At 45.9% G+C, this 13,751-nt stretch overlaps 1 protein-coding gene across 2 annotated transcripts in view; it reads right to left on the minus strand.

The window, feature by feature from the left end:
• Nucleotides 1–13,751, minus strand: part of LOC311287283 (solute carrier family 2, facilitated glucose transporter member 4-like) — a 64,520-nt gene that overhangs the window by 15,364 nt on the left and 35,405 nt on the right. For both annotated transcript variants that reach the window (XM_084404004.1, XM_084404003.1), the window contains one exon: nucleotides 8,089–8,213. In XM_084404004.1, coding sequence (XP_084260130.1) covers nucleotides 8,089–8,213 — 125 coding nt within the window. The remainder of the gene's footprint in view (nucleotides 1–8,088; nucleotides 8,214–13,751) is intronic.

Raw genomic sequence — 13,751 nt, forward strand, 5'->3', positions numbered from 1 at the left:
ATAGGCACTATTGTTTGTTCTGACAGAGGAACTGTCCACTGATGACAATGACCTGCCTTTAGATTGGTGAGTTTCCACACATTCAGAATGTTTTTATTTTTCATTTGTATTTTGGTGTGTTTAATAATTCTGAATGGATTAGTCAGTCCTTTGGCATCCCCCTGTGGTCTTGTTTGTTATGGAAGGTTGACTTGTGCTTATTTGTTTAATTACTGTATGACTGAGCAGAGTAAGTACTTTTAAGTTGTAAAGTATGTTTGCAGTATTGACTCAAAGGGAAGGGGGCCTTGGAGTAAAAAAAGGTTAAGAACCACTGCTCTGGAGTTGTATGGAGTACTTTTATGATGGATGGATGGATGCTCTTTTTTGGGCATCAATATCTATAGGGTACCATTCACTCCCATTTTAAAGTTTGGAAGAGCCAGGATATTTTTTAATATAACTCAGATTGTGTTTGGCTGAAAGAAGGAAGTCATATTAACCTAGGATGGCTCGAGGGTGAGTCAATTTTTAATTATTTGGGTGAACTAACCCTTAAAATACCCCTAGTTGTAATTTAGTTTTGATTAGGCAAAATTCCAATTCCAGATATCTATTCTGCAATTTTGACTTCTTGTAACTGGATTTAAGATACCAACAATGTTATTTTGACTAGTCATAAAATATATTCGAGATATCTACAATGCTATTTTGACTAGTTATATTCTCCAATTGACTTCCATTGGAAAATATTTTCTGATATCTACAAATTTTTGTTTTGAGTTTTTACTAGAAGAAATTGTAATTATAGATATCTAAATTGATTTTGTACAAGGCATAATTCTAATTAAAGATATCTCAAATTACAAGTTCACTAATGATAATTAAATTAGAGATATCTTTTATTGAATTACCACTAGTAATAATTATATTTCGAGATATCTCTAACTGGTGTTTGACTTGTCATAATTCAAATTTAATATATATTTAATTCATCATCTTTAAATATATCCAAAATACTGTCAATTGAAATTGAAAATTGAAAGTAATGTATTACTAGTCAAATTACAATTAAAGATATCTGCAATTTAATTATGGATATCACAATTAGTTTTTTTTTGTTTGTTTTTTTTTAACAAGAATGACCTTTCTTTGGAGATATCTGCATTTAGCTTTGTGACTGGGAAGAATTTTAATATCTAGAATTAACATCCTTACTGGTCAAAATTACTTTATGGATATCTGAAACATGATACAATTAAAATGGGGAGGAGCTTAGTAAATTCAGTTCCCTTTCGTGGTCACTCCGAGTTACGTCGGATGACGACGAATGGGGTTTCGCTTAGAAAGCCTCTCACCTTCGAGTATACAAAACGAGCCAATGGCAATGAAATGCCATGGGTCTGCGGAATTTGCATAGCGTAAGTCCGCTCCACGTCGTGGGTATATAAGGAAGTACGCTGGCAACATGCAGATATGTTTTCGCTTCGGAGCCAAGAGTTCTCTTCACTCCTGCAAGCCATTCTGAATCATCTTCACTCTACGAGACGAGCGGCTCTTCAGTGTGTTGGAGTGATGGCGCGTTCCAGCGAGATCGCATTGCCTGCTGCTGATCTGTGCAGTGATCTGCCGACAGTGTGTGTGTTTCTCCCTGGGCGCTTCAGCCTGGGCCGGTCATTCCGCCTTCTACAGCCCTTACTTCATTGTACCGAAGAAATCCGGTGGGTTACGGCCAATCCTCGACCTGCGCGTCTTGAACCGCTCCCTTCACAGGCTGCCGTTCAAGATGCTCACGGCCAAACGCATCCTCCAGTGCGTGCGGCCGCAGGATTGGTTTGCAGCGATCGACCTGAAGGACGCCTACTTCCATGTCTCCATCTTACCTCGACACAGACCGTTCCTACGGTTTGCTTTCGAGGGGCAGGCATACCAGTACGCGGTTCTCCCATTCGGGCTAGCCCTGTCTCCTCGCGTCTTCACGAAAGTCGTCGAGGCAGCCCTTGTTCCCCTCCGGGAACACGGGGTTCGCATCCTGAACTATCTCGACGACTGGCTGATCCTAGCTCACTCTCGAGATCAGGTTTGCGAACACAGGGACCTAGTGCTCCGGCACCTAGCTCGTCTGGGCCTTCGGGTCAACTGGGAGAAGAGCAAACTCTGCCCCGTGCAGAGGATCTCTTTTCTCGGTATGGAGATCGACTCGGTCGCCATGTGCGCACAGCTTACGAGCGAGCGCGCGCAGTCACTGCTGACTTGTCTTCGCCAATTCGAGGACAAGAGTGCGGTTCCACTGAAACTATTTCAAAGGCTCCTGGGGCATATGGCATCCGCAGCCGCAGTAACGCCGCTCGGATTGCTTCATATGAGACCGCTTCAGCTTTGGCTTCGCGATCGAGTCCCGAGGTGGGCATGGCATCACGGCACGCTCCAAGTCCCAGTGACTCCAGCCTGCCGTCAGACCTTCACCCCGTGGTCGAACCTCAGTTTTCTACGGGCCTGAGTGCCCTTAGAACGAGTTTCTCTGCATGTTGTTGTATCAACAGATGCCTCCACCACGGGCTGGGGCGCCATGTGCAATGCTGCCGCGGGCTCCTGGACAGGACCCCAGCACCTTTGGCATGTCAATTGCCTCGAGTTGCTGGCTGTACGTCTCGCCCTGCACCGCTTCCGTGCGTTGCTCAAGGGTCAGCACGTACTAGTCCGATCAGACAATACCGCGACAGTAGCATACAGTCGCAACTCGCTCGCCACCTCCTCATATGGAGTCAGAAGCATCTGAGGTCGCTTCAAGCCATTTATATCCCGGGAGACCTGAACCAGGCGGCCGACGAGCTGTCTCGGCTTTGGCCTCTCGCTGGAGAATGGAGACTCCATCCCCAGTCGGTCCAGCTGATTTGGGATCAGTTCGGGGACGCACAGGTAGACCTGTTTGCCTCCCACGACTCGTCCCACTGCGACCTGTATTATTCCCTGACCGAGGGCACGCTCGGCACGGATGCACTGGCGCACAGCTGGCCGCGGGGCCTACGCAAGTATGCGTTTCCCCCAGTGAGTCTCCTTGCGCAGACTTTGCGCAAGATCAGGGAGAACGAGGAGCAGGTCATTTTGGTTGCCCCGTATTGGCACAACCGGACCTGTTTCTCAGAACTAGTACTCCTCGCGACAGCACCTCCCTGGCCGATTCCTCTGAGGAAGGACCTGCTTTCTCAGGGACGGGGCACCCTTTGGCACCCTCGTCCCGATCTTTGGAACCTCCACGTTCGGCTCCTGGACGGGCCGAGGCATGTTTGAGTACCCTACCACCAGCGGTGGTGGCTACCATCACTTCCGCTAGAGCATCGTCCACGAGACATGCCTACGCGTTGAAGTGGAACCTCTTCATCAACTGGTGTTCTTCTAAACATCAAGAACCCACGAAATGCCCGATCAGTGTCGTGCTTTTCTTCCTGCAAGAAGGGTTGGAGCGAAGGCTGTCTCCCTCCACCCTGAAAGTGTATGTTGCCGCCATTGCCGCACATCACGACGCAGTTGATGGTAAGTCTCTGGGAAAGCACGACCTGATCATCAGGTTCCTGAGGGGAGCGAGGAGCCTGAATCCTCCTCGCCCTCCCCTCGTACCCTCTTGGGACCTCTCAGTGGTTTTAACTGCCCTGCAGAGTGCTCCCTTTGAGCCTCTGCAATCAGTGGAGCTTAAGTTCCTGTCAATGAAGACAGCGCTCCTGGTTGCATTGGCCTCCATCAAGAGGGTAGGGGACCTGCAGGCATTTTCGGTTGACGAAGCGTGCCTGGAATTCAGGCCGGCTAACTCTCACGTGATCCTGAGACCCCGGCCTGGATATGTGCCCAAGGTTCCTACCACTCCCTTTCGAGACCAGGTAGTGAACCTGCAAGCACTGCCCTTGGAGGAGGCAGACCCAGCCTTGGCACTGCTCTGTCCAGTACGTGCCCTCCGTGCTTACGTAGACAGAACGCGGTGTTTCAGGACCTCAGACCAGCTCTTTGTCTGTTATGGTGGGAAGCTGAAGGGAAAGGCTCTCTCCAAGCAAAGGTTGTCCCACTGGATAGTGGACGCCATTGCTTTGGCATACCAGCAGCAAGGTCGACCATGCCCCCTTGGTGTGACGGCCCACTCCACTCGGAGTGTGGCATCCTCTTGGGCTCTAGCGCATGGCGCCTCGCTAACAGACATTTGTAGAGCTGCAGGCTGGGCGACACCTAATACATTTGCGAGATTCTATAATCTCCGAGTGGAGCCAGTTTCTTCTCATGTACTCGCTTCAACTAGCCGGTACTAGATTCTGCTCAGGTGTCTTCGCTTGCTCGCCATTCCTCTCCACGGACGGGATACGTGTGATATTCTCCTCAGGTGAGCCTAATAAGCCCTGAGTCTCCTCCAGCACTGTCGACGTCAACGCCAGAGTTATGCCTCCGGCAGCTTTCGCGCTTGGCTAGGTGCCTCCATGTGCATGGTTCCCCCTCCGGGCGACCCCCACATGTGTATTTCCACTGTAAGCCTCTCTGAGCATGTGTCTTTCCCTCGGCAAGCCACCTTGCCACCCCTGGGGTTGAAATATTCCACCTGCGGCTGGACACCCCAGTGTTACTCCATATGCAGCCCCTCGGGGTCATATGTGTATTCCAAGTCCCCCCCTTCGGGTTGGGCATAATTGCATATTTCCGCTGAGATATGCTTCCCAGTGTACCTTGGTATTCCTGTGTTAAGTAGGACTCCTTCATCCGTGCTAGTCTCACAACAGGGAGCTCAGACTTACGCAGGGCACTGGAAGACAGCCGAGGTGGCGTGATTAGACTGGGGACCCCATTCGTCGTCATCCGACGTAACTCGGAGTGACCACGAAAGGGAACGTCTCGGTTACGTATGTAACCCTCGTTCCCTGAGTAGGGAACGGAGACGTTACGTCTCCCTGCCACTTCCGCTGTACCGCTGGAACGCCGGAGTTCAGTCTCGGCTCCTCAGCGAAGAAACATATCTGCACGTTGCCAGCGTACTTCCTTATATACCCACGACGTGGGGCGGACTTACGCTATGCAAATTCCGCAGACCCATGGCATTTCATTGCCATTGGCTCGTTTTGTATACTCGAAGGTGAGAGGCTTTCTAAGCGAAACCCCATTCGTCATCATCCGACATAACGTCTCCGTTCCCTACTCAGGGAACGAGGGTTACATACGTAACCGAGACATTTCACTGCACACAAAAACAGATCTGACTACAATGCAGATATCTTAAAGTATAATTTTGACTAGTTGAAATTGAATTAGAGATATCTCTAATTACCTGTGTGCAGGGCCAAAAACTAACTTTTTGCCACACCTGCCAATGGCTGGTGACTTAAGAAAATTTTCCGGCCATAAATATTTTTTACCAGCCATAAGACTTTTTTTTTTTTTATTGCAAAAACAGGCTGTTAAGACAAAATTCATGATTTTCAGGTGCAGAAATGTAATAAAGTAATCAAATGTAAAATGACTGCATAGTCCTTCACTGTATTAATTAATCATAGATTAATCCTTATTAAAGTTACAAAAGTTATTCAGTCAAGATCAGTGAGTGATTTTTTTTAACATTTTGATTAGCATTAAAGGGATATTTCACCGCTGGAAAGATGAATGCGTATTTAAATTGGGTCATTTATGTAGTAGAAATGTGAAATTATTTTAGAAGTCTTCTAGACTGAGAAAAGCCAGAAAATTTATTTTTGGCTCATGTGGATGAGAGACAACAACTCCCAGAATGCACTTGCTTCGCTGCCCTACGAGGCCACTCCCAAGCCACGCCTACCGGTTACAGAGATAACCTTCTTTTATGGATTCTTTATTGGAAGAAATGATACAACTAAGTTACTGGTTGACTCGAAACTGAAAAGACGGCGTTTTATCGTGAGTCTCCGTGACGAGTTAGTTGATAAATTAATTTAAACAATTTAAATACTAGCATTTTTTCCATCGAAATGGTGCTAAATTGCTTTGTACCGGGATGTACAGCCAAAACCAGAAAAGGACAAGCAGTAAGTTTGGGCGGGTTGAAAACATGCGGAAATAGCTCCTACTACTGGCTGTAGTCTCTAGCCTCTGGCCAAAAAAGCCTCCGTTGACGCTAAATGACGATTTTTGCGTCATCTGAGGTTTTTTTCCAGACACACAATTCAGAAATCTCTCGTCTCAGCACGGTCATTTGAAAATACTATCGGGCTTCTACTGATACAAAGCTTAATGCTAATCGGTGAAGTATCCCTTCAAGGACACAGACGGCAGCAAGTATAGATTAAGCTGCTGTCACTTTAAGAGCTAATGGACGGATCCAATATACTGTCATGCATTTTCTTTCTAAACTGTTTATGTTTACGAGGATACTACTTTGCCAATCATGCATTTTCAAGTGCAAGAAGACTTGAAAGAGAGTTCAACTCAGTGTTCGCACACTCTATGAGATGCGGATTTCTGGGCGCGAAAACTTTCCACACAGTGAGTAACAAACTGAGTTCCCTTTCAAAGCTTTATTTACCGTAATTACGACATGGCATGAACGCAGCATTAGACTAGTCAAAACGTCTTTAGAGATATCTCGAATTGGATTTCTTACTACCCATACACAAAAGAAATATATTTGAAATATATTTTCAAAATATATTTTTGGTATATATGCAAATATTTGAAATTGGCCCAATAAATATATTTTAGTTAAATATATGTAAATATATTTTCATATATGTTTACATATATGTTCATATATGTTTTAACTTTTGCAAATTGTTTCATTTGAAATATACTTTGAAATTTAAAAAGTTAACATTTTCACAAACAAACAACACATTTTCAATTTATTTTTTAGATAGATCACTTCAGCCATGGATGTGGAAATGGGAGAGCAGTGCTCTACCACTTCCACCGCCCACATTTTTCCTACTGGTCAGGGATCGAACCGGCAACCCTTCGGTTACAAGCCCGAAGCCCGAAGCCCTAACCAGTAGGCCACGGCTGCCCGTTTACTGACTTTATTGGCCTAAAATGACAATTTTATGTAGGAAATAACACACAGAACGCAGAGTTTTTTCCCCTATTTTTACAGAATTGAATACAGCTATTTAATAGTGTGTGTATTCAGTGTTAGACACTGAGTTCTATCTATTGTTTAAGTGCACTTCACTGTTGGAGTGTCACTGTTATACTTGCATCATAAATATTGTGCATATTTTCAATATTTAAATGACTTCGGGAAAGATGTCGAAAACAATAAATCTAATAATTGCACTTAGTGTTAGGTACGTGCCACCTAATATGGCCTAATAGTCCTAGGAAAGCAACTATCTGTCATTTTACATTGCAGTCATTTAAATGTAAGTACAGTATTTATTATAGCTGTGTGTCATAATACAGTAGTGAAATATGGTAGCCTACTGTTGTGTATAGGGGAAAAGGTAGAGGAATTACTATGATCAAAATACATTTTCAACCCTTCTTTATCAAGCTAAAGACAAGCAAACATTTTATGACCATATATTTTGTCATATATTTTACATTACATGTTATAAATGTAAATATATTTCACACTTAACATCATATATTTTTGTTATATTTCAGAATATATTTCAAAATGATAAATATAAGTGAACAACAATGCAAATATATTTCAATGTATTTGGAATATATGCCACATATATTTTTGACACTTTAAAATATATTTCAATATTTTTTTTTTCTGTATGGGTAGTACAATTATTGTTATTTATTGATAATGTTATGTATTAAGGGATTGACTTAACCCATCCAGTGTTATTAATGAATAAATCTCCCTCATGAGTTTAATAATACACTGTGCTCATTATGGGGTGAGTTCATTGTAATTTATTGTTTACTGAATTACACAGAAATTGTCAAATTAATAATTTCAGCTGCAAGACTTAATGAGTACCTCGATGTGCAGTCTGTACATATCTATTCACATCTCAAAACATTTATTTTGGGGTTTCATGACCCTTTAAGATTAAACATTTAGCCTACTGTAATGAAAATAAACTGCTTTAATGTACTTTTAGTTCATATACCTTAGATACCTTAGCAATGTGTAAGAAAAAGAGTAATACTTACCACAATATGTCCCAATGGTAAAGCGTCCTAAAATCATCATTTCAAATGACCGGCTGATCTTGGACATCCCCATCAGGCCTCCACCAATAAATGCAAGGACGTTATTGATAAGCATTGCTTTCCTCCTAGCATAATAAACAAGGAACATCAAATAATATTTTTATGTAATACAACTGAGACATTTAGATTTCGACATTTCTAAGTTATTTTCTAAACCAGAACAGAAATCGTCTCGGGTTACGTATGTAACCCTCGTTCCCTGAGTAGGGAACGAGACGCTGCATCGATACTCGATACTTTGGGGAATGCCTTCGGCATGAAGCGTCTGAAGTCAACTATGGAACTATTCCAATCTTGATTGGTGCAACGTCACCCGTGACGTCGCATGTGACGGTGATCCGGAAGCTACAAAAGGGTCACAGGAACCAGGAAATGTTAGCTTCTAATTGGTCAAAGCAAGTCGTTCTCAGGGGCGCGAAAAGTGTGGCCGAGGGATGCAGCGTCTCGTTCCCTACTCAGGGAACGAGGGTTACATACGTAACCCGAGACGTTCCCTTTCGTAAAGGGAACTCCCGCTGCATCGATACTCGATACTTTGGGGAACGAATCCCCACGCCGCCACACTGAGAGAAAAAACGCCCTGGTATAAAGCATCTGGTACACTCACGGACGATAGAATGAGTAGAGGGCAGATCCAAACTAGCTTGTCATAAGATTTGGTGCAAGAAGGGGAGGTCTGGAGCCGGAGGCTCGACTGACCTCATGGATGGGAGCCCCAGACAGTAGAAAATATTAGATGAGAGGTGAAGGCAAAAGCGCACCTTGTACTTCAGATATGAGTGGTTTTAGATAACCAACTGTACTCTTAATAAAGGGAATAGCTCCTAACCCTTGATGCATAACTAGATGGACTGACTTCTCTCAGCCTGAGGCCTAATGTAGGAACCTCAAAGGCTACGACCTTGACCATCCGACACATGCGATGGAGGATGGAATACCCGAAGAATCTTAACATTGCCTACAGGTACCTCAGTACCGGGCAAAAATAACGTTGAGTGGCTCCCACACAAGCAAGTAAGAGGGGGCAGCACCACCACTCTTCCAGGGAGTAAGACGAGCAGGAAGCAGACTCAATAGATTCTCCTATATATACATATATATTTCAAATATATATTCGTATACCTCACCCACAGGACATGATGGGTGCCAGGGATAACCCATCAGCCTGATGCCAATAGGCTGGATGAAAAGGATTCATCCTCCAATCTACAGGAACATGGAGTTTCAGTGGGAACGTCCTTTCGAGAACACCCTTAGAGGCTTGCGGAGGGCACTGAGGCCGCCACAGAGGTCCTAAGCATGAACAGGAGATCCCGTTAGAGAGCGGGATGGAACACCAGTACTGAAGCCAGTGGGCAGTAAAAAACTGGGTTCAATGCCCTCCCTAACTTAATTGTTTAGTTCCTAGTAGAGTGGGGTTCTAGTATGGATGTCCTGACCACCTCGGTGGAAAGGGCAACCTAATTATGGGTGGGACCCCCTCAGGGGCCAGACCCATAGTCTCCATAACTCTGGTCGTGGATGAAATATTGTACCATCAGCCTGAGACAGAAGACCTCTCCTAATAGGAATTTTCCATGGAGGACTCTCCAAGAGACTAATAAGGTCCGAAAACCAAATTCGGGCCGGCCAGTACGGAGCTACAAGGAGTAGTCTCACTCCGTACCTCCTGACCCTTTCTAGAACCCCAGGGAGCATAGCGATCGGGGGAAAAGCGTACAGATGTGACCTCAGCCACATCTGTACCATGGCATCCAAGCCCAAAGGAGCTGGATGTGAGAGAGAGTACCAGAGCAGGCAATGAGAGTTCTCATGAGAAGCGAACAGGTCAACCTCCGCCCGGCCAAACTCTCTCCATATAAGCTCAACCACTTCAGGGTGGAGCCGCCATTCCCCGGGCCTCAGCCCCTGCCTCGACAGGATGTCTGCTCCCATATTTTCAACCCCAGGAATATAAATAGATCTGACAGAGAGAAATTTGTCCTGGGACCAAAGAAGAATTTGATGCGCCAGTCTACAAAGAGGGCGAGATCTCAAACCTCCTTGGCGGTTGATATAAGAGACCACCGACATATTGTCTGTCCTAACAAGAACATGATGGCCTCTGAGGTCTACAAGGAAGTGCCTCAGGGCAAAAAATAAGGCCAACATCTCCAAGCGATTAATATGCAATGTGAGATGATGGTCTTTCCAAGTACCTCGGGTGTAACGGCCCTCCATAACCGCACCCCAGCCCGTGAGGGACGCATCCGTGGTCGGAGTTTTTCTCTCACATGGTGCTCCCAAAACCGGGCACTGAGACAGGAACCATGGTTTCTTCCATACGACAAGAGAACGAAGGCATCTGCGCGTAACTCTGATTGTACGAAAAGGGTTTTCCAGAGGAGAAAATCCCTTGTTCCTGAGCCACCACTGCCAGGCCCTCATATGGAGCAGACCAAAGGCTACTACCGTGGAAGCTGCAGCCATAAGACCCAAAGCTCTTTGAAAGTGTTTGACAGTGATAGCCTGGCCAAACCTAATACTCTTCATTGTGTTTAAGATAGTATTTATACGAGCAGGAGACAATTGTGCCCGCATCGTGACTGAGTCCTACTCTACTCCCAGGAACGTAATCCTCTGAAGAGGAGTTAAGGAACTTTTCTTCACATTGAGTCTCAACCCCACGCACCTCAGATGATGCAAAACAACATCTCGATGTTGAATTGCTAGTTCTTTTCGACTCAGCCAAAATGAGCCAGTCATCTATAAGATACGGACCCCCTGAAGTCTCAATGGAGCAAGGGCCGTGTCCATACATTTAGTGAAGGTGCGAGGGGATAAGGCTAGGCCGACTGGAAGAGTCCAGAACTGATGTGCTTTTCCCCCCAAAAGCCGATCTCAGAAACTTTCTGTGATGGGGTTAGAAGGGAAAGAGGAGTTAAGGAGCCTGTGGATCTATCAAGACAGACCAGTCCTCGGAGCTGGTCTGACTGACAGTCGGTCACTTGAATCTGAACCCCCTCTGAGGTTGATCCAGTACCATGAGATCCAAAATAAGGCCTAACTCCCCCCCTCATAGGAACTATGAAGTGCCAGCTGTAGAACCCGGGCTCCCATAACCAAGGAAGAGCCCACTTTGAGGTTTCCTGTGTTAAGAGGGACTACACTTCCTGTTCCAAGAACCGACCCTGCTCGGGGCTGGCCGACATGTGAACCCCCCTTAGTAGATAATATTTGTATATTAGCTCCACTGTAAGCAGGACCCCCTAGGCTATATTTTGAGTGTCTAAATATGCCATTATGGGGACCAGTCCCTCGAGACTGGCCTCGGCTATAAATTTCCAAATGGATTCGGTGACCTGAAGCAGCTAACTGGCAGGAACTAACCGAAATATGCTCTCTACAGACCTCCTGAGAGGCGGCGAACTCGACAGGGCCGCAACGTCTTCGGGCAGATACTGCGATTTGTGTTCGCTGGAAGCCGATGTGTCCCGAAGCGCCATCGGCGGCGAGAAGCGAACATCGATTTCCTAAGGGCTGCATAAGGGGGCGAGACTCCTGTACTCGCTCTCCTGGGGGAACGCCCATAAGGGTCTGCGTGTTACGACAAGACCTCTTAGTTGAAGCCATCTTAGCCCGAGAGACAGTCCTCAGACCTGTCTTCGGTATGGAGGGCTTCGTGCGAGAATGTTTCTTCTGGCCCCAAGCCTTATACGGGGGGGCACGAGAGGAAACCTTCTCAAAATATGAGGAGCTGGCGGCTGTCCCATGAGGCTGCCCCCTGGCAACAACCCCATGAGACCTGGACTGACAACTGCTGATTGTCGCTCTGCCTCCTGAAGCCTCTCGACAACGGTTCTTCCCGCGTCGCCAAACGCGGCAAGAACACCTTTTCAGAAGGTGAAAGGGGAGCATCGAGAAGGAAAGCCCTGTCTTTCTCCCCGATCCTCAAGCGATTAAGCCATAAATGTCTCTCTGAGACGACTAGTGCTGCCATAGAACGGCCAATAGCACGGGCCGTCTCTTTAATAATACGGAGAGATAAGTCAGCTACTCTACGAAATTCAGTAATATCATTGAGTGAGACCTCCCAGTTATCATCCACCTGCTTGAGGAGGTCAGCCAGGTATGCCTGTAATAACCCCATCATGTGTGGGCATGCACCGGCTCGACCTACCGCCATATATGCTTTCCCTAACAAATTCGATGTACGAGATTTGGAGGGAAGTGTCTGAGCTATCAGGGGTGACGCAATGTCGGGGAGAAAATATTTCGCAAAATATTCCTCAACCCGAGCCATCACCTCATAACCATTTTCATTAGATTCCCTAATGGATGAGTAAATATATACATGCGGGGAAAATAATTGAGATGAAAATGGATTTTTCCACGATCTCGATACCTCAGTATGGAGATCAGTGAAAAAGGGAAGGCTCTGACACGAAGATTGTTACTGGGTCTGCAGGAAGCGCTTATTCATTTTATTTTTCTTAGTCGCTTCCTGCTTATTATATGGCCATTTAACATATAATTTAACCACTGCCCTGATTACAACCTCCAGCAACTCCTCACTAAGGGGAATATGGGGTGGCGAATCCCCATATCCACGTGATTCAGTGTTGATAGATAATATCTAACTCCTCGGAGCCAGATAAATCAAACGCTGTGTCTTTAACACGGTCGGAAGAAGCCGCAGCGCGGGCTTCCGAACCGTGCGCGAGACAAGTGGGGCTGGTTGATAAACGCTGAGAAAGGGTCGCAACCGTCTCGGTATTATATGCCAGCCCCACGTGCGAATCCCATGCATACAAGCGGCGCGCTGCCTCAACAGACGCGGGACCTAATGCACTGGAAACGCGAGCCTGATCTAATTGATCGAACAAGCTCAAATGGGAGCGGAGCTTTTTCATTGAAAACAGTTTGCACAGACATCGCCCTCGAGCACCGCCCGTGCATGCTCCACTCCCAGACAAACTACACAAAGCGAGTGTGTGTCACCCTCGCTTAAATAACGTGGGCAAGGGGACGCACACTGCCTGAATAGCTTCTCTTTATTCGCCATAAATAATACTCTTTTCACGGGACAAACAACACCAAATAGAACAGACAAGATGACATAGAGCGCTTGCTGAAGACCAGAAGCTAACATTTCCTGGTTCCTGTGACCCTTTTGTAGCTTCCGGATCACCGTCACATGCGACGTCACGGGTGACGTTGCACCAATCAAGATTGGAATAGTTCCATAGTTGACTTCAGACGCTTCATGCCGAAGGCATTCCCCAAAGTATCGAGTATCGATGCAGCGGGAGTTCCCTTTACGAAAGGGAACCCACTTTTTTCTCCACATATTGATTCACATTTTTATCACACTCTGTGACATTATACTGCTGACATTATATTCTCTATTACATTGTGTAGGCTAGAACGTGTGCCACATGCACCCCAGCCAAAATCAATGACACAGGAAAATACCGTGGCCTTTTCTGACCATGAAACCTAAAGGGCAGGTCACCATTACCTAGACAGCTGTTGTAACATCTGAATGCCCGTATCACAACTGTGCCCTTCAACAAGGTTGTTTTTTAGTAAGAGTCCTTTAAATCACTTTGGATAAATAAATA

This window comes from Rutilus rutilus (genome assembly GCF_951802725.1).
Source record: "Rutilus rutilus genome assembly, chromosome: 3".
Lineage (NCBI taxonomy): Eukaryota > Metazoa > Chordata > Actinopteri > Cypriniformes > Leuciscidae > Rutilus > Rutilus rutilus.